The sequence below is a fragment of the Trichosurus vulpecula genome, chromosome 3 (genome assembly GCF_011100635.1).
Source record: "Trichosurus vulpecula isolate mTriVul1 chromosome 3, mTriVul1.pri, whole genome shotgun sequence".
Classification (NCBI taxonomy): domain Eukaryota; kingdom Metazoa; phylum Chordata; class Mammalia; order Diprotodontia; family Phalangeridae; genus Trichosurus; species Trichosurus vulpecula.
Window position 1 is genome coordinate 312,530,378 of NC_050575.1, and position 22,372 is coordinate 312,552,749.

A 22,372-nucleotide genomic window follows, 5' to 3' on the forward strand; every position below is an offset into this window, starting at 1 on the left:
AAAGTGTCAGACTCCTCTTTGCCTCCATTGAATAATGGAAAGCTGTTACTTATATAACTTCCTGTAATTTACCAAGCTGAGGGTTTGGGGGCGGAGGGGAGTCTGCTGGGTGAAGACTGTCAGTTTTCCTTTTCTTACCATTGGAGACAATGTAGCTCTTGCCCCTTCTTCAGGAGCAGGATTGCTTTCTATATTTTTAGCTCAATAGATATCATCCCTTCTGGAAACTGAAATTGAATGTAAATTTTCTTTCATTCATCCTCTTTTCAGAAGATGGGAAATTCTTATGCTGGCCAGCTGAAGACCACCCGTTTTGAAGAAGTCTTACATAATTCCATTGAGGCCTCACTGCGGTCCAACAACTTGGTTCCCAGGCCAATTTTTTCTCAGTTATACTTGGAAGCTGAACAACAGCTTTCATCCCTAGAAGGTAGGAGAATATGATATATGTTTTATATGCATATGCATGTATTTTAAATTTGAATAATTAGTAAAAAATGGAAAGGCACCAGTGATATAGTCTCAACTTTTCCTTTTCTACTTTGCATAGAACATGTCCAAAAATTGGTAAAAACAAAACAAAACAAAACCAAACAACCCACTTCTATATTAGGAATGTTTTGAAGCTATTGAAATATTAGAAGGAAAAGTGATATAAGCATTATCATACCATTTTTCCTAGATGAGAAAAATTGGAAGACCAGATGATTACTATAAATTTAAAAGAGGAAACATACCTTTTTGACTAGTATAGTTTATAGAGGCAGAATATGTTAGTTATATTGTTTTAAAGCTGTATTCTATATCTTTTTTTGGGGGAGCTTTGAACATTTTCATCTGGATGTGTCAGAAATGTTAACACTTCTTCTGTCTCAAAGTGACTTCTGTTTATTTTTTTCTCAGTGATTGACAGCAAAACTTTGCCAAATACCTGAAGTGGTTTCTGTTTGTGATAAGTAGTGCTGAGGTCATCTAGAAATTACCTAGAAAAAACAAGAAGCCTCTAGCTACTGAAAAACTATCCAAATTAGAATTAAATTGCTCTTAATGCCTGTGGAAAGCTTCAGGATTTACATAATTACTGAAGGAATTAAGCTTAATCGCATGAAGAAATACTGTTTTTATTGTTCTTGTCTTGTAGCTGTGCCTAGAATTTATGATGTTGGGTTTTTATGTCAAACATAATTCCATAGACTGCCATTGGAAGAGACAGTTAATGTTTAATCAAGGCTTTCCTTTTGGCTTATGTTTTTGATTGGTGTGGTCTAAGAATGTTCTTGGATGTGAATATTACAGAGATATATTGCTACCAAAATATGTGGGTCCAATGGAGTAGAACTCCAAAAAATTTTTTAAAAAGTGTAGTTTGTTAAAATGCCTTATTTGACAATTTTAGGATTTTTTGAACAGTTTTGTTATGATAATAAATGAAACCTGATATTCATTAGTTTGGGGAGCTTAGTGGGTAGCATATAGTTGGATTTGAGCAATGTAGCAGTGAGCACTCCTCCCCTCCGCAAAACATAGACCTGAATTTACATCAACATTGAACCTTTCTGGACCTTGGATTTCACCTATCAGCTTTTTCTTACACCAACAAAAGAGCTTTCATTGTGTAATAACTGAGAATATCCCTAATTAAATTACCCTTGCAAATTTATAAAAATGCAGTCTTTGAAAGGAAACTGAACTCAGAAATACTGATTTTGTGCTTATATGAATAACTAATAATACTTATAGTTACTATTGCCCTAAGAATCAGAAGATCTGTACTTAAGTCTTGGCTTGTCTATATGGTAAGCTAAGTGACCTTGGGTACCCTCTGTGGGCCTCTCTCTGTAGGGACCTACTGTAGTTATATATCCTCTCTGGGTCTTAGTAGCTCTTTACCTGTAAAATGAGAAGGTTGACCTTTGAGGTCTCTGTGATCCTATCATTCCCTGATGTCCATTCCTAAATTTTTTGTTTTAAGGTAACTTCCCGCTTTTACATTTTATGATTTTGTCATGCCTGGCCTTGACAGGATCTGGATGCAATTGGTGGATCTCTCTACAATGCTTAAGACTTGGCTACAAAGTAATGAGATACAGTACTGGTTAATGTTGGCAACTAAACCTTGGAACCATTTTCAGCTAGCTAAAAATCTTTCAGAAATCATTTGACAAGATTTCACTAATAAAAGTGTATGACCATTATTTTTTCTAGTAGTGGGAATACATCCCAAATACTAGCCAGCTTTTGGATAGGCTAGATCAGAAGCTTAGATGAAGTTCTTGCTCAATAAGAAAATAGTACTATTGGTGCTTCAGTACTCCAGTGGTCTGTAGTTTTTGTTAGTGTGGGTATTCCCTTTGTTGATGCTATCAGAACCTGTCTACAAATTAGTAGGTAGTCTTTAGAAGTTGCCATGACTGAAAAATTTATCAACATGGGGCCAGGCTGTTGAAGAGAGACTCTTTGAGCTTGCCAGAGTGGTCCTCATATAACAAACATTCTGCCATCAAGACCAAGCTTGAAATTTTTTCATTTGGTAAGACCTTCATTGGTAGAACCTTTATGAACTTAGAGCCTTTTACACCATGATGAGGCATTAAAGAAGGATTTTATTTTTAATTTTATTTTTTTCTATTTAAAAATTTTAGTCTTCCTGTACCCTCATTGCTGTGATTCCCAGTGATTCTCCCCATCCTCCCTTTTAACAAACAAGTGCAAGTAAACATGTCATATCTGACAATATATGCCTTATTTCATACCTATATTCTATCACTTGTCTATTGAGAGGTAGGAGTTATACTCATCTTTAGTTCAATGAAGTCTTAGTCGGCTCTGCACTGATCAGAGTTCTCATGTCTTTCAGTGTTTTTTTTTTCCTCTTTACATTATTTTGGGCCTTCTGTAAGTTCTCTTGGTTCTTCTTACTTTGTTCAGTATCATTTTATAAGAGTCTTCCTAAGTTTCTCTAAATTATTCATTTTTTTCTTTTTGGCTTTATAATATTCTATTAATTTATACACCACAATTTATTTGACCATTCCCTAATCAATAGGAATCTACTTTTTCTTCTAATTCTGTCACTACAAAAAATATCTATAATTTTTTTGATCTCCATTAGATATTTCCATTTGTCTTTGACCTCCTCAAAGTATACATAAAAGAAGACTTAAGTGAAAGAAACTATTATTATTTTTAGTTATAGCATTAGTATGGTATTTTGTAGTATTTTAATTATAGTAACACATTTAAATGGCATTTTGTAGTTTACACAATGACAACTCAGTGATGTAGGCCATGCGAGTAATAATAATTACTATTTACTGGTGATAAAACGGAAGATCTGAGAACATAAAGCAAATTGACTTTGGTTACATGACCAGTAAGTGGGAGAGCTCAGACTCAAACCCAGGCCTTCTGAATCCAAGCCCAGTTCTCTATCTACTATGCCACATTGCATGATTATTTTCTTAGCTTTGAGAAGTAGTGGAACAGATTGGTATCTGAGAAGTAGATTTTATTATAATCACAACTCACAGTGGGGGGGGGGAGAGTAGGAAGGAGAGCTTTTTAGGATCTCTGATCTGTATGTTATTTTTACAATGTAGGAGGAGACTAACTTTCCCCCATCACTAGGAGGGTGTCTGCATTCTTGACAGTTCTAACCCCACAGGATGCCCATATCTGGTTTGAGTACTTTGGGACTGAGTAGCTTTTCAAGGTCAGCTTTTGGGGCTTACAATTTACATTCCTCTGGGTTGAGTGTCAACAGTTTGCTTCCAGATGTCAGGAGATTGTTCAGTGGTTCACTTTGGTTTTAAAGCCAGAGGCAGGCTCTCTCTTATTTCTCATCTTCCCATTTGTTCGTGGCACCGAACTGGCTTCTTTGTTTTTTCAGTGTCTTCAAGGGGGGGGAGGAAGAAACAAAAAAGAATTAGAAGAGGCAATCCTTATGTTTTGTTAAATGTCACAGTAAGCCAAAGCACTCAACTCCGAGCCACTGTTTGCCACATCATAAAACCTTGTGGAGACTGGTTTGTTTAAGCTACATCTTGTTTTGTCTGTCTCTGTCTGTGCCTCTTATCTCCCCACTCTCCCTCCTTCAAGATTATTTTTATTGCTGGGGATACTTGTGTTCTAAATACCCCTTTGCCCTATTAACACTCTCTTTATTTTTTAGGATAATTTCAGTCTGGTCTTATTGCCCAGTTCAAAAAAACCATTTTCTCCCTTTTTGTCCTGGGCTCTTAATTCACCCTTCAGTTCCCATTCCTTTTTCTCTTCTCAGGGAAAAAACCAAACAAACCTAAACTGCTCACATTTTATTTATTTCTAAACCCATCCCTCAAACTCACAAAATCACTCTCACAATTTTGAAGTATATATTTTGTAGGCAAAGATGAGGAAAAGTGTCATTTGGTAATGGAAATGGGTTCACTATTACATCAACTGGTTCAGTTTGTGTTTCTCAGCCCTATATACAGCAAGTGATTAATCAGTGTTTGCCAAATTGAATTTGAATGATGGAATCAAAACAGCATATAATTGGAAGGACATTGTGGCATATATAGTTAATCAGAAGGATGCTAGATTTGCAGACAAGAGACCTGGGTTTGAATCCTCCTTCTGACACACTTGAGAGAATATCTGCTAATCATTTTGTTTCTGAGGCTCAGTTTCCTCGTCTGTAAAGTGGGAATGATGGTCCTTACACTACCTTTTTGAAATACATACCCCTTTCATCTATAGAATAGGACACTGTGGCTCTGGAAAGGGAAGTGATTTTGCGTAAGTTCACGTTGTTGATGAGTGGCATGGAATTGTTTCAAGCCAAGTGTTTTATAGAGCTCAAGACAATATTGTATATGTAGGTGAGAGATAGTGGCTGGACTGGGAATTATATAGCTATAGGGAACTCCTGGGTAAAAGATCCCTTTTTACTAGTGAGTGCAGGGAAACCCCTTCTGTGCAATTTGTAGTCTCAGACAGTTGTCCAGAACTTTGTGAGGTTAAATGTCTTCTTGTTCAAGGTCCTACAGCCAATATGTCAGAGGCCAGTCTTAAGCCAGCCTTCCTGGCTCTACGGCCAGCGCTCTGTCCACCTCACCAGATTGCTTCACATAGAAATGTAAGTTATTGTTACTATCTACACGGAAAACAAAATTGTCCATTCACAGTTAGCAGTAATATGCAGCTGCTAATCTCTTGGAATCCTGGGTTTGTGAGATGAGGGGAACAAGATAAGGATAATCTGGTTTATAACATTAATGTTTTAAAGCTTCAGTCTTGCCACTGGAACTTTAGTAAGTAATTCTACTCTTAGTTGGCTCCTGGTTTTTGAAAAAGAAGAAGGGGGAGAAAAGAAGCTGAGCCACTTAACTACTCTCTTAACTGCTTCAACCAAAGGTCCTGGAATGTCTTATGTGGACCTTTGACCTTTAATCTTGCTTTCTTGCTGATGGGCTTTCAAGTTCTTTCTCTGTCTTTAGGGGCCTTAAGTAAGGTCAGTCTTTCATTTACTTGTGAGCCTGAATTCCTGTTATTTTCAGCTTTGCAGAACAATGTGTTTCCATTGGGTGCTACAAGAGACTACAACTGTGTAAGGCTGTGTGGGGTTTCATTCTCTGAGGATTTCTCCTCCTTGTGTTGCCTTCTCTCAAATTTGTAGCCAGCTTCTCTATCTTAGAACCATTCTCTGCTGACCCCTGTATTGTCTTTATAGTGCCAACTTAAAAAAAAGGCTGTGATTTTATTGAGGATGCCTTCTCTGACACCAACCTAATACCAGGCAAATAGGGAGACAATATGTAGATGCATTTTTAAATACTTATGTAGATATGCATGTAGAAAAGTATTAAATACTTACTATGTAGTCACTGTGCTAATTGTTGGGGATAGAAATACAAAGAGAGGGAGTCTGCCCTCAAGGAATTTATATTCAAGTAGAAGAAGCCAACATGTGCAGTGGTGGCCTGGGAGAGGCTTTTTGAACTGAGAACTCTTAGAGGTGGTCTGTAATGGTGAGTGGAGCTGGAGGGCAATTGGTTTGCATATCTTTTTCAGGAATGGTTGTACGGATTTGATTAATATTTCCAAAGCTAGAGGCAGAAAGTAGGGAGGGTATATACATATAGCAGCATGGCACGGAGATCTCCAGATAGGATGGTGGGTCTCTGTTTAGTTGTAGAAAGCTCTTACTAATCAGGATTTCATTCCCCCATCACCCTTAGCCTAGACTATTGCAATAGCATTTTTCTACTTTTCTTGCCTCACTTCTCTTCCCCTCCCTCTTCTATCCTCCTCATAGCTGCCAAATTGATTTTCTTAGAGCAGAGATCTGATGAGTAAACTCCATAAAACCCTGTGGCTCCCTATTACTTGAAGGTTCAAATAAACTCCATTCATATATTTATTTTTCACAACCTCATCCCAACCTACTTTTTAAAGCTGTATCATGCATTACTCCTCTTCATGCATTCTTTGGTCCAGCCAAACTGGTCTCCATTTGCTGTATATGTGCCTGTGCACTGGCTCTCTTCTATACCTGGAATGCACTGTTTTCTCACTTCTTCCTTTAGTGATCCCTTGAATCCTTTAAAACAACTTAAGTGTTACCCTTGCGTGAAGCCCTTCTTGCCCCTCCTTTCACCTTAGTTGTTAAGTGCTGTCACCACCAAAATTATAATATATTTATTTTGTATAGATTTATGTATTCACATGTTGTCTCATCCTGATAGAATTTAAGTTCCTTGAGGGCAGGAACCGTTTTGGTTTCTGTCTTTGTATCTCTAGTGTCCAGACAATATCTAACAAATTATAGTACTTAATAAATACTTATTGATTATCCGAATTTTTCTAGCACTTAGGAACCCAGTCTCTAATCATGAAGGAAGCAACTTCCATATAATTGTAAGAAAGCCACTGAGCTAAAGCTGTGCATATTATTTCTTATAGGCCCTCCCTTGTAGCTTTATTTATTCTCTGAAGGATGGTATAGTAGAAAGAACATTGGTGCAGAACTGAGGCAATTTGCCACTAATTCACTTTCTGATCATGCACAAGTCACCAACCTCTGTGCCTCAGTTTCCTCCTGTTTAAGTGAGGATTAGATGAAATGATCTCTAAAGCCACCCTCGGCTCTAAAAGTTTCTGATTCATTTTATCAGACAATTACAAATAAACTTATTTATCTGGCAGAAAACTAGAAAGGGAAATAGCGTTGTGTGGTGTTAGAGGTAGGTGTGATGGCGAAAAATGATAACTCACAGCTTGGCACCATGGGAAAGAAAGAAAAACCATGGAGTAGTTGTAGAATTATATTGTCATGTAATATGGGGGAGGATGTTCATAAGAGATAACATTTGAGATGAGAGGGGAAAGGCTACTGAAGTTATTGAGAAAAAATTAAATGTTTTAAATTCTGGTCATTATCAAATAATATGTTTTGTGGTTTGAAGAATCAAAAGTACAGGTTATGCAAAGGGCGGGAGAGACACATCCCAGATATAAGCAGGCTGTGTCAAACTACCGTGGATGAACTGTATAAGAATCAGTCAACAAGCATTTATTAATCACAAAAACGAAAACTGAAAACAATTCCCTACTCTTAATGAACTTACATTTTAATAAGGAGTATAAGGGATATTATCTAGGAAATGTTGTACCTGGCATTTTAAGATAGTTTTAAGGTTTGCAAAGTGTTTTACCTACATTATTTCTAGCTATCTCACACAGTAAGAATGAATGATAATAGCAGATAGGCAGCTCAAGTGTTCTGTTAGCACCAACCTTTGCATCAGGTGGCTTCCACTGAGACTCTTGGAACCCAGACATGGATCGCATAGAATGGGAAGGCATGGAAGGGTTTTCCTATATACTATTTAAAAGAGGAGATACATTGATTGATATTTGAAGTATATCCAGTGGGGACAAATAACAATTTTTTGAAAGATTTCTATCTAAAATAATGTCCATCTTTCAGTATATAGTTGAATCTGCATGTATGTATACAATGTATATATCTGTATATGTATATGTGTACATGTATACGTATATACCACATTATGCATATATGTAAGCATGCCTGTCCACACATGTATACACACAGGTAAATGTATAACTATGTATATGTATAAATACGTATATATATGTATGTACACATAGATAGTATATGTATGTGTGTATAATTATAGGAATTTTTTATTCTTTTTCAAATGTTGACAGTTACAGCAAAAACAAAATTCTATATACACCTGGAAAAATACTGAATACTTTCCTTAAGTCTATCATGCTAAGGGAAGAAAACAAAGTTAAAGTCTGTAAACTACAAAGGCCAAAACGCATAGCTGGTACTAATCTATTATGCTGCATTTTTTGCTGTAATTTTTTTTTAAGTTTCCTGGCCATCTTATTTTTTTAATCTAAATTTTTTTTTACCTCTGTTAGGTAATATTGAGTAATTATAAGACCTTCTAAAAGGCATTCCAACCTTAAACACAAAATCCAGAAAGCTTCGTGTACAAGTGCAATATGGAGGTTTTTTTTTAAATAGCTAATATTAAAAAAAGTTTTGGCTCATGAGGAGATAAACTTCATTTAGCTGTGAAACTCCCTGATGTCATACTGTATTCATTTCCTGATGGTGCCAGATAAATGAGGCGTGACCCATCTAGGCCCAGATGCTAGAGATAATTTGTTTTATCTGGACATTGTTTGGCATACAAATTTGTCATAGCTTTTCTAATCAAGCAGAAGTAGTTATATCATTAATGTTCCACTGTTTTAGTCATTTATAAAATAGCCAGCTATTGATTGTCTCATATAATGTTTGTATCCTAGTACAACTTGAAGTGCTTGCTTTTAAATTAATTTTTTGGTTTGTATTTAAAAGTTCTGTGTCTGCTCTTTAGTTAAGACCTCATTAGAGGTATGATGCTGGTCATATTTTTATGCATTATGTAGTTGTTTTTCAGTCATTTCAGTCATGTCCAATTATTCATGACTCCATTCGGGGTTTTCTTGGCAAAGATACTACAGTGGTTTGCCATTTACTTTTCCAGCTCATTTTACAACTGAGGTGAGGAAGGCCAGATTTGAACTCAGGAATTCCTGACTCCAGGCTCTGTGCACTATCCTCTGTGCACTATCCACTGTGCCACCTAGCTGCCCTTTTATGCATGTAGACAGATGATAATAATAGTGAACACTTCTAGTACTTTGAAGTTTATTAAATTCTTTGCCCACAGCCCTGTAAGCTTGACAGCACAGGTATTGCTATCTTCATTTTAGAGAAAGGAAAGCTGAGACTGAGGGAGGTGAGGTGACGTGAGGTGATGAGGCCAAGGTCATGTGACAAGTAAGGAGTAAATACAGAATTTGAACCCAGGTCTTGTGATGCCAAACTCTTCACTATATTGGTGCTGCCTCTTATTTGAGGTTGTATATCCTCTCCATTTTAAAATATTATTAGGTACCTTATAACATAAGCAGAGTAGATAGAATTCTGGAATTTGGGAGTCAGGATAACTTGAACCTGAGAGGCTTACTAAGCAGTATGACCCTGGGCAAGTCCCTTCCCTTGGTTCAGCTTCTGTTTGCTCGTTTGTATAAGTAGGATAATAGAACCTACCTCTCAGGGTTATGGTAAGAATCAAATGAGATAATGTAATTAAAGTGCTTTGTAAACATTAAAGTGCTATATAATGGTAGCAATTAGTATTACAATAATTTTCTTAATATTGTGTTTTTATAATTTAGTGGCAAGCATGTCATAATAGTATTTTTCCCATTAATTAAATATTTAATAAGTACCTAACTTTAAGACCTAATAACCATCTTGCCATAGTTGGCAGCTTATAGGACCTCAGACTCTCAAATAATAGTACCTTTCTTTGTGTCTACAATACTTAGCACAGCTAAGTATGTAATAGGTATTTAATAAATGTTTGCTGACTACTATTTGAAGTGCTGTTACACAGAAAAGGCATTCAGTGTGTTCTGCTTGTCACTAGAGGCTGTAAATTACCAAGAGGTAAATCACAGCTTACATAAGACTTGACTTTGCATCTGGAAGTAATGTGTTCCCCTTCATTAGAGATACCTTCTAGCAAAGCCTGGCTGACCACTTGTTGGGTGTGTTGTACAGTAGGCAGAGGTGTGCTGATAAATGTTTTTAACAACTGGCCCTCTGGAGGGAAAAGTATGCAGGACCACTTCTAAGTTTGATCTGAATCGTTAACCATTTCCCACTATTTTCTCAAGTCTAGACAGCCAAGAAAACCACAAATCAAGCCCTGGTTTGTAGAACTTACCAATTTCTGAGGTGTAAATACTCACGTTGAAAACTTGACAGTCAGAGAGAGCCAGTTTGAGTTGGCTCCTGCATAACCCTATGTAGAGGGGGATTCTTGGTCAGGTATTGGATGAATTGGATGGATTCTGATGACTCTCCCAACTCTGAGATTCTGTGTTATTATGTGCAGAGGCTAGGTGCTGGGGGAGATAGAAAATTTGGATAAGATATTATCCTTGAACTCGTGAACCTTGGCTCTATTGGCCAAGTATGTCATAATCATCTATTGTTGGGGTAGATATATATATATATATATGTAAACATATATATTTATACATATCTATATAATCCAAACATATAATATACAATATATATAAATATTTAATATTGGATATATTAATGTATAGTATAATTATATATAAATATAATTTTTGGTATAACTCTGTTCCTGTGTTGACCACTGTTAAATAATGGTTGAATTCAATTGACTCTTATAAGTAGATGGGGAGAGAATATAGAGATCATTTGGCAATACAAGGATATATGGATATGCATATATATATAATATGTATTATATATACACACATATATAATCCATATGAATAAAAATTTCTGGTATGAATTTATCCCCATGTTCGTTCCTGTAAAAATAATGGTTGAATTCAGTTGACTCTTGGAAGCAGTTGAGAAGAGAATGTGATGGTGGCCACCATACCACGTGGTTTTTTTAGTATTCAAGTTTCTCATTGTCAGTGTAACATTGTATAAGGGAGGGAGAACTGGGCTAAAAGTTTCAGGATTTGGATTTAAGAGAAGCTTTGTGACCCTTGCAAAATTATTTAACCTCTTGGAATTTTGCTTTCCTCAGATGTAAAATGGGAATCGTACTATGCACATTGCACGCTCACAGGGTTGTTGGGATAAAACCACTTGGTAAATCTTTTAAGTGCTATACAAATTTGAGTCATTCTGAGAAAACAAAATGAGCTAAAAATGGTAGAGGTGAAAACCAACACCTAATACAGCTCTGAATCATTTTCCAAATTAGGTTAATTCCTCATTGTCATTTGTAAAATGAAGAGGTTTCAATAAATGATCTCCAAGGTCCTTTCCGGCTCTAAACCAGTGACCACATAATAGTGATTTTGCAGTATTTAGGATGAGTGTCCAAAAAACCAATCTGCTTGTTGAAACAATACATGGCTTTACTTTTTTTTGATGGTCTTCAGATCATAGGATTGTAGCATGCTAGAGCTGGAAGGGGCCTTAGGTCATCTAGTAAAGGAGTCCTTAATCTTTCTTCTATCATGGACTCCTTTGGCAGTCTGGTAAAGACTATCAACTCTTTTTTTAGAATAATGTTTTTAAATGCATAATATAAAATATATGGGATTACCAAGGAAACCAATTATACAGTTATCAAAATATTTAAAAAAATAAATTCATGGACTCCAGGTTAAGAACCCATGATCTAGTTCAACCTTCTCTTTAACAGAGGAGAAAATTGAGTCTCCAAGAGCTCAGGTGATTGCCCAGGTTCATGTAGCTAGGAAGTATCAGAGCCAGGATTCTGAGACAGACTGTCTGCCTCCAAGTGCAGTGGAAGCTTCCACCCTAGCATCAGTTTCTCTGATAAGAGTACCATCATTATTTTTCTACTTGGTCAGTGTAGGTTTTTGTAATGTTACTTCCAAGTGGGATAGAGAGGTTAGTAAATTCATCTCCTTGGAGTTTGAATCTCCCTCAAATAGAGACTAAAACAAGGCTTTGCCTCTTGCTTCAGGGCCTGGTGAATTTCTACTCACAATTCGGCAGAGGACAATTGGTTTTTATGATTTGCTTCTGTGAATTTAGAGGAGAGCATTCATCTGTTCACATTCCAATGGGAACTCATCCTCCATCTTCCCTGGGTATTTATGGAGATTGTTAGAGTCCCCTTGGCAGTCGTAACTCAGATATTTTTATTTAACAGCAAGAGATGTGTAGGCTAAATTAAAGAACATTTCTTTTTCATTAAATGAAGCCCTCAAGGAGCTTACTATTTAGTGGGGGAGGACAATACACAAAAGAAAGCTGAGAAGGGGTGAGGGACACAGATGTACCCAGTTCAAAGTAGTTGAACTGGACGGGAAATGAAGAGATGGCTGGCCTGGGGCTTTCCTTAAACAGAGCTTCTCACCTCTCTTCAGAGGGGTAGAAGTTATTGATGAGGTATGAGTATCAAGCCTGATTTGATGATTCATAATGGTGAGGCATGATGAGGTCCAAAAGTGTGCAACCAGGTGAGAAATGAAGACATGGCTGGCCTGGAGGCCCTCTTTAAATGAAGTTCTTCACTCTCCATTCATATGAGTCCAACAGGCACAGGCAGCTGATGAGGTGTGTGTACCAAGGCTGATTTGATCAAAGTGGGGCCACTGTGAAAATTTTTCTTTATCTCTCAGGAAGCCCTGATACCAGTTTTTCAAGACTACAAAGATAGTCTTCAGGTCCAGGTAATATGACATCAGAACTGAAGGGAAATCTGAGAGATCAGTTAAGCCAACTTCCTCAGTGTAAGCAAATTAGTGGCAAGGTCTCCTGATAACTAGTTCCGAGATTTTTTTCCCCCACCATCCCAACTGGCAAATACTGCAGTAGGTGCTTAACAAATGCTTGTTGATTGATTTCTCATATTTGGCGACCAGGCCTTCCCTTTCTGTAGATAACTGGGAGATGAATTAGGATCTGGGAAACTGAGAAATATGGTGCTACTTCTTCCCAAGGAAGAATTGATTCAGTCTTTTTTTTTAAGCTTAGAGGCTAAACTTTAGTTCTTTTAATAAGAAAAGCAAATCTCAGAGGGCAGTAAGGTTGTGGTCTTTTCTTCGTAAAGACCTGGATCTGTCAGCTCCCTGAAGCTTAGCTTTTAGGGGCCAGTCCTTTTCCTTTCCTTTCCCTTTCCCTTTCCCTTTCCCTTTCCCTTTCCCTGCTTTTCTTTTCTCCTTCCTTGCTTCTTCCCTCCCTCTCTTCTTTCTTTCTCTTTCTCTCTCTCTTTCTCTCTTTCTTTCCCTTTCTTTCTCTTTCTCTCTCTATCTCTTTCTCTCTTTCTTTCTCTCTCTCTCTCTCTCTCTCTTTCTCCCTTCCTTCCTTTCTTTCTTCACATGATTACAACCTGCAGGCATTTGATCTGACTTTGAACCCACTTCTTTCCAACAGGATCAGTGTGTCTGCCTCAATCATATGACTTAGGGCTAGGAAGGCCTTTTAGCCCCTCTTTATACACTTAAGCGAATCTTGTGCTCCTGACGCCCATTTTTCATACCAAATCTGCTTTTGCTTACACATAGGAACTGTGTGAGTCTGAAATACCCTGCAGTTACCATTTGCCCATCAGCCCTTCCTGTTAACAGGTAGAGAAAAGTCAAGAACAAAAGATGTCCAGCAGGGCCACTATGAGGCTACCACTATACCTCATTTCTTTTATTTGGAAAGGCAGGAATTCCTTTCCTGTGAAGGTGTGGTTGGTCACAGACCTCCTAGTCCTATGTTTGCCAGATGACTGGCCAGTGTAGTAAAGTTTAATCAACACCCTTGATCAACACAGAACTAATGAACTCATGAGGCTCAAACTGTGACCTTGGCCTAGTGTTCTTTTTAGTGGTTTAGTAGAAAGAGCATTGGATTTAGAGTCTTAAAATAATGATTAGGACATATGCTTATTTCGAAGATCTGTGAGTTTTGTATGCATGTGAGTTTTTTACTCATGAAAACAGAAAGCAGCCCCTTTGTGCCTTAGTATATGGTCATCTTGTGTGGCTGTGGCTTAATAAATTTTGTGTCATGGCTAACTTTTTGGTGATGAACCTCTCTGCACCTAACTAGGCTAGTCATTGAATGGCGTACATAGTGTCTTGCCTCAACATGATTCTTCCAGATCTTGTGCTCTTCTGGCCCAACCTGGGAGAAACCAGGGTCAACTCCAGGCCATGATGGGGGACCAGGGTGTTTTTTTTTGGTGGAGGCAGAGAATATATGCCACTTGTAAATGACAATCTGCATGTAGAAATTGGTCTATTTGGTGACACAGAGTTAAGGTAAATTCTAGGAAAACAAAACAAAACCTTCTATCATAGGTTTTGAACCAATTTTAGTTAAAACGTTTAAAAAAGGTACATTGATGCATGAAGCTGTAATACATAATTTAAAGTGCAAGTAAAAAAATCAGTCAGAAGTGCTTCTTGAGCGTCTACAATGTAATAGAACTGTGTACAAACATATGTAAGAATGGATTTCTGAGTGTGAAATAAAGTAAGAAGGGAGATGGAATTTTCAGTGGCTACCTGTCGCCTGTGGGATAAAATGTAAACTCCTTAGCCTGGCATTTATGGCCCTCCACAATCCTTTGTCAGCTTTTTTCTTTTTCTTGCCTCCGTCTGATTCCATAGACTTCCATACAGATCCTCTTCCTTTCCAGCTGTTGAAATACTCCAGTTTCTTCAGAGGCCCATCCCAGATACCATCACCTCCATGACACCTTCCCTGATTACTCCAGCCGAAAGTATCTGCAGCTTGCCTCACATTTTCCTGGAGTATTGTCTGGATATCTCCTTGTCCTATCACATTCCACCTTTGTATTATACTTATTATTTGTATTATACTTAATTATGTATCATATCTCTTACCCTTACTAGAGTGTAAGGTTCTTGAGGACAGAGAAAATGTCAGTTTTCATCTTCATATCCCCAGAACCTCATGTAGGGCTTCTCACATAGTTCATATTGAATAAATATTTGTTCAGTTAATTCTACTACTTTTTTGAGCCTGTGATTTCTCAGTAATGGACTGGAAGCTCATGAGGCCAGGGCCTATTCTGTCTAAATTTTGTAAATCACCCAGCACCTACCATACTCCTATACGTCTATCAGGCACTTCATAAATAATCATTAAGTAGATTTATTTTCAAGTGTAGCTCTGATTTTACCATTGGGTCTGTTGAAAACAAAGGAAAGGCCAAGGGAAAAAGCCTATTTTCACAACATTGCAAAATGTCAACTATCTCCTACCATGCTCATTTCTTTCCTTTTAGCAGGCAGCAGAGGAGACAATGAAGATGAAGACGAAGAGGAAGAGGAAGGACTGGAGTCAAGCAGCCCCCTTAACCTTTATCAGATGCACCCTCCTCCTGAAGGATGCTGTACCACAGATGGTAAGAATTTTGCTAGACCACAAGGAGAAGGGCTATTTTTGCTATTAAGTTAATAGAGCTTAGATCTGGAAATGATTTTTAGAGAACACTGGGTTCAAATCCCCCGATTTTTTAATAATAGTAAAAATAATAGGAGACATTTATGTAGTGCTTTAAAGTTTGTGGAAGTGTATAATGCACATGAGCTTATTTGAGTCTAAAAAACCCTCTGAGGTTGTAGGTCTTAATAGGTGTTATTTCCTCTCATTTTACAGATGAAGAAACTGAGACTCAAGAAGATTTGCCCAAGGTTATACACTTAAGACAGGCAAAGACAGGATGCATATCCAGGTCCTCTGACTCAAAGTTGAGGGTTGTTGTTGTTCTTGCTAAACCAAACTGTGAAAAAAAAGTGGCCGAACCCTTTTGTCTTGGGCTTTCATATGATTTTGAGAGCAGTGCCATTGCCATTGGGGCCTGTGGAAAAATACCCTGTGACAAAGATGTGGCATATGATAGAAACACGGAGAGGTGGGATAGTATATAGTGGAAAGAAAGTCATACTTAGGAGCCAAAAGTTTGGGGGTTTGAGTCCGGGGTCTGCCATTTGCTGGCTTTGTGACTTTGGCTGAGTCTCTTCATGAGCCTCAGTTTTTTTCACCTGTGTATTGGGGGATGGGATGAATAGTTTCTGCCCTGGCTACCTCACAGCCCTATTCTGAAGATTAAATAAGATCATTTATGTGAAAATCGAGAAATGATAAATAAATTTAAGAGATTTCTATGATTTTCCTCCTCTTTTGTGTTCTTTGCTATCCTTTATATCTCACTTCCCATAATGAAGGCATGCCTTTGAACTCAACCTAACAGGAGATAGGCGGCCTCTTGGCCTGTGTGATAGAAGGACCACAGATGGGTCACAGCTTTACAGATAGAAAGACCCTTAGAGATCAGGTAGTCCAGTGTCTCCATTGGATAGATAAGGAAACTGAGGACAGGACTAGCACGTAGCATAGGTATCATCTGAGCCCAGGAACCCAGAAGAAGCAACGAGTGCTCTTTCTACTGAAGTTCAGTGAAGAGGGGGGAGGGGCGAAGGTGTGAGGTGTGAGGACCATGTCTCATGAAATCAGCTGTGTTGGGTGTCTAGATTGCTTCCTGTGGCAAACAGAATCATATCTTCCTTAGCAGATCCACAAATAGTTAAACTTCAGAATGGGTAGTATGCCAGAAGTTTGTGCTTTGGAACTTTTCTGAATTCCGGTGTCTTCCGTCTGTTACGTATCTCCTATTTAACCGGTACATAGCTTGCTCTGTGTGTGTGTGTGTGTGTGTGTGTGTATGTGTATACGTGTGTATATATATATATATATGTATGTGTATATATATGTATGTGTGTATATGTGTGTGTGTGTGTGTGTGTGTGTGTGTGTATATGTATGTATGTATGTATATATTTGTTTGTATGTTGTCTCCCCCACTGGACTGCAAGCTCCTCTAGGGCAAGGACTGTCTTTTGCCTCTTTTTGTATCCCTACTACTTAGCATAGGGACTGCTACACGGTACTCACTTCACAAATGTTTATTGATTGATCGATTAATAACAACCAATTCCCAGGGTTGTTGTGAGGCTCGAATGAGATATTTGTAAAGCATATAGCACAATGCCTGGCATACAACTGGTACACTGTAAATGCTAGCTATTACTGCTATCATTTGTCGTCATCGTCGTTATCTTGCCATCTCAAGTTTTGCATGTCTTGGCCATCTGGAAGGGCTCTGAAATTGGGCTCCGTGACAGATTGTGTGTGTCCTCTGAAGAGCACACTAGCAAGATGCAGAGAGCTCTATTACCAGAAGTTTGGCTACCAGGTGATCAACTCACGAATCTCTCTGCTAAGCCTGGAGGAGCTCTGGTCTGCAACAGTGGAACTCATACCCATAGCAATGAAATTGTGAATCCCTGATAGAAATATCGGTAGTGTCAATAGGTGATATGTGCAGATTGTAAGCAGGGCTTTTGTTTGTTTACTATAAAACAAGTTTGGTCTGATATCTTTGCGAATGCTTGGTTTATGAAAGTCGCTTAGAGATGCATATTAATCATGTTCCTTTTTTTTCCCCTAAGGCTTTTGTCAGGCTGGAAAAGACTTGCGGCTTGTATCTATTTCTAATGAACCCATTGAAGTACCATCGGGTTTTCTCCTCGTTGGGGCAAAGTCTCCCAATCTGCCAGACCACCTTCTAGTTTGTGCTGTTGATAAGAGATTCTTACCAGATGATAATGGGCACAATGCTCTCCTGGGTAAGTAAAATGTATGCAGAGGCAGATTTAGAGCAGCTCTTTTGTGTAGATGTATGTATGGGGCGGGGAGTGGTATAAATATCCACAAAACAAAACTTTTTTTTTGGCAAGGGATCCATTACCTATATCAGTGGTTCTTGACCTTTTTTTGTGCGTCTTGCACCCCTTTGGCAGTCTGATGGCAACTATGGATCACTTAGAATAGTTTTTAAAAATAATCGAAGGAAATGCTAAATTTCAGTTAGAGTTGAGAAAAATAAAGATGTATTTTCTTTTTCATCTAAGTTCATAGATCACTTGAAAACCACATGGATCCCTTGGGGAGTCTATGAAATCTATGATTGTTTTTCAGATCCATCAGTAGTAAGTCATTCCTAAATGTTTACTTTCTATATAAGAGACAACTAGGATTTAAATACTGTGGGTGTGATGGAAAGGCTGCTGAACTTAGGGGATGTGAGTATGCTGATAGCTGTGTGTCCATTGGCTAATCATTTTACCCCTCTGAATCTCCGTTTCCTTCCCTGTTAAATAGGTATAAATACATATTTACCTCACAAGGGTATGCACTTTCTAAATCTGAAATTGTTACTCAAATTAGTTATTATTATAGACTTTTAGGACTTAAAGCTAAAAGGGAGCTTAGTTTATGTCTAACTCCTTTATTTTATGGATGAGGAAATGAGACCTAGGCAGATGAATTGCCCAAGGTCATATAGCAGCTTTAAAAAAAATTAAACTTCTATTAAAGTTCTGCTGATACCTCCTTTTGGCACAAAGGTGAACTTGTGTCCTTGAAGAGCTGTGCCAATAGACAACAAACCCTGGCAAGGCTTGCCTGGGTGCGAAGGGTTTGAGTATGAACCTAGAGATGGGTTAAATGGCCAGCCTGAGTAAGTTTAAAAAGGCTTATCACCAGATGAGCTGCGGAATAACTCATTTTTCAGCCACAGCGACTCTCAGAATCTCTAGTAAGGCTAGTGAGAGGCATTCAGGTGGCACAGTAGATAAGTGCTGAACTTGAAACCAGGAAGACCTCAATCCTGCCTCAGATAGTAGCTGTGTGAATCTTAGAAAGTCACTTAACCTCTTTCAACCTCAATTTCCTCATATATAAAATGGGGATAATAATAGCACCTACTTCACTGGGCTGTTGTGAAGATAAGATGAGATAATTTGTAAACCACTTTGTAAACTTTAAAGTGTTACATAAATTCTTATATATATATATATATATATATATATATATATACATATATATATATGTGTGTGTGTGTGTGTGTGTGTGTGTATACACACACACACACACACACACACATAAATGTTGTCATGAAGTAGTGGTGACTTTGTCAAAGAAGTGTGTTCCCACACTGGCAAAGTCACCTACCCTTGAAGTACTAAAGATACGTGTAGTAGGCTTCTTTCAGGAGATGGCTAAAATTACATTATTGCGTTTGTGAAATAGTTACCAGCAAGAAGAATGAGCCAAATGGAATAAAATTGTTTAATAATGATACTATAGAGTACATGTGGATTTTAAAAACTCAGTTTCACCATTAACAAGTGGGGAAGACGTGGCTAGGTGGTAGTTTCTGTGGGAAAAAATATTTGTCTAGTGAACTGACAGCTCGAGATGAGGCAATAAGAAAGCATACCATCCAGAATGAGGGAGAAGAGAATTCTAATGTATTCTGCCTTGGCTGGGCTACCTCTGGGATACTGAATTCAGGGCACCTTTTATGAAAGCTCTAGCTGGAGCACATCCAGAAGCAAGTGACTATGATAGTTAGAGTCAAGTCAACAAACCTTAAACACCTACTATCTGATGTACACTGTGCTAAGCACTGGGGATACAGAGAAAGGCAAAAGTCAGTCAATAAATATTTGTGAAGCACCTACTGTGTGCTAGGTACTGTGAAAGTCTTTGTTCTCAAGAACTCACAGTCTAATAGGGGAGACAGTATGAAAATAACTTATGTACAAACAAGCTATATACAGGAAAAGTTGGGGAAAGAAGCAACAGTGGAAAGACAATAGAATTAAGGGAGATCAGGAAAGATTTTCTTTACAAGATGAGGTTTTAGTTGGAACTTCAGGGAAGCTAGGAAATGAAGATGAGGAAGGAGAGAACCACAGGTATGGAATTCTCTCCATATCCACTGAAAATGGGAGTCAGGAGCAGTGTCTCATTTGAGGAATGGCAAGGCCAGTCTTACTAGATCAAACAGTATGTGGATGAGAGTAAGGTGTTAGAAGTCTGGAAAGGTAGGAGGGGGCCATATTATGAAGGACTTTATATTTGATACTGGACATAGTTGAGAGCCACTAAAGAGGGCTGGAAAACCTGCCATTTGTAGATTAGCTGAAGGATGGAGATAATTAAGCCTGTAGAATGGAAAATGCAGGCACATGACAAATTTCTTCAAGTGTCTGAAGAACTGTTACCTGGAAGAGGAATTAATTGCTTATTCTATTTGGCACCAGAGAATGAATGTGGCAGCAGTGTGTGGATGCTGTAGAGAGCCAGATTTTGGCTCACCATAAAGAAGATTTTTCTTAAGAATTACAGCTATTGCTGGGTGTGACAATGAATGCCTATTACGATCCCTGCTACTGGGGAGACTAAGGCTGGTGGATCCTTTGAGCTTGGGAGTTCTGAGTTGAAGTAGGGCTGAGCCAATTGGATGTCTGCACGAAGTTTGGCGCCAATATTTTTCTAGTCTCCTGAGAGATGGGGGCATCCAGCCTGCCTAAGGAGGGATCCAGGTTAGAAATGGAGCAGGTCAAAGTTTTTTGTGCGTATCAGAGATCAGTACAGGGAATAGGCCAGAGAGTGGCAGTCTCTGTACTTCCAGTCTGGGTGAGACAGGGAGAGCCAATTTCAAAAAAAAACAAAACCAATCCCTCCCCTTCTCCCCCACAAATAAGAGCTATCCCAAAGTAGAAAAAGATGCTTTGGGAGGTAGTGAGTACCTTCTCTTTGGAAGTAATCAAGCATCGACTCCCCGAGACCAGTTTTGGGGATGTTACGGAAGGATTTCTTAATCAGTCTCAGGTCAGACTAGCTAGGTTCTGAGATTTCTAGTAGCTCTTAGCTTCTTGGTGATTTTTTGAGACTCACCCTCACTCTCACCTCCCTTTAATTCACCAGTGGGTTTCTCTTGCTGATCCTTGCTTTAAGAGGGATTTTCCAGCTGTTAGCATTATTCCTCTCTGCTTTTCAGGATATCCAACCTTATGAAACCGTTAGAGAAGGTCCAAAACCAAACCCAAGATTGGGTGGTGGGCTCCTTTGTGCCAGTGAGAGGAGACCTGTTGTTCTGGGCTTGGAAGCCAGGTGGCCCAGGTCCTAGTCAAAATTCTGTCATGAATTCGCTCTGACTTTCAGAAAGTGACAAACCTCCCTCTGCCTTGATTTCTTCACCTATAAAACTGAGGGACTGGATTAAGTCTCTTTCAGCTCTCATTCCTGTCATCATTGAGCATAGTTTGTGAGTTTATGGATAAAATGTCTTTAAGTTTGGCTGTTTTAGCAGAGTAACATAATGTAATAAGGGAGAGGGGGAAAGCATAGAACTGGAGGATACCAGAGGTGGAATTGGACTTAGACATCAGGGCTACTCTAACCTTTTCTTTTGATTGATGAAGTAACTAGACCCAGCCATGAAAAGTGACTTGTTCAAGGTCGCTCAGCTGCTCTCCCACACATCTTTGTGCACAAAAATTTCAGCCTCCTGCTGTTTTGAGGCAATCTGTGGACTCCGGTGGCAAGCATGGAAATGAGAACAGAGAAGGGTTTTTAGCTAGCCTTGAGATAAAATTCTCCTTTTGTAAACAACTTGGTAAATTAGGAAGGACCCCAGAAATATCCCTTTTAACTGCACAAAGATTAGAAGAGGAATAAGGATTTTGGTATTAACTTGAGTATGATACCAGCGACTGGTGGGTAGATATGCTTTGGAGGAGCCAGGTATGGTAGCTTGATCTCGTGGCAGTAGATGGGTCAGAATGCCATTGAGCGTGACTATAAAGGAATTGAGAGGGTAGTAAATCAAGCCAGGGTTGTGGCCTTTGAGACAGGAATCTTTCAATTCACTCAGTACCCAGCCCTGTTAACAACTCCTTAGGCAGTTGCACAGAGGAAGTAGTATCTTTCTTAATTGCCTGCTAAACAGGCTCCTGCAACAGGCAATAAGGGACAGTTGGTAATAACTGATGCTTTTTTCTTTTAGAATAATGCTTTATGTTCCAGGCTTGCCCATTTGACAACTGTTTGGGCTTCCTGCCATTAACCCTCCTCAGGCTCCTCAGGGGGAAGGTTATCTCCCTACAACATACCAGTGACCAAAGCTGAGTGCCTTTTAGTGGCCTATAAAACCGAGGCTGGGATATATCTTAGGGAAATAGTGATTTTTTTTACTTCTCATTTTGAACTGAGTTTTGTTGCAGTGACTTCACAGAGGGTCCTGCAAGGAGCTTTGTAAAGAGAAAAGGTCAAAGAATTAAAAGTCAGGTGTGTGCCCAAGCTTTGTTCTACCTAGAACTGAAAGCAAGGCATAGAGGGAGAAATGAAAATCTTGTAAAAATCCTTCCTACCTGGATCTGGAGTCAGAGGATG

At 38.6% G+C, this 22,372-nt stretch overlaps 1 protein-coding gene across 1 annotated transcript in view; it reads left to right on the plus strand.

Moving 5' to 3' along the window:
• Positions 1–273: 273 nt before the first annotated feature.
• The window catches only part of GREB1 (growth regulating estrogen receptor binding 1), a 134,232-nt gene continuing 112,133 nt past the window's right edge, over positions 274–22,372 (plus strand). The window contains exons 1-3 of the mRNA XM_036751873.1: positions 274–430; positions 15,351–15,470; positions 17,578–17,754. Of these exons, the coding sequence (XP_036607768.1) occupies positions 274–430; positions 15,351–15,470; positions 17,578–17,754 (454 nt within the window). The remainder of the gene's footprint in view (positions 431–15,350; positions 15,471–17,577; positions 17,755–22,372) is intronic.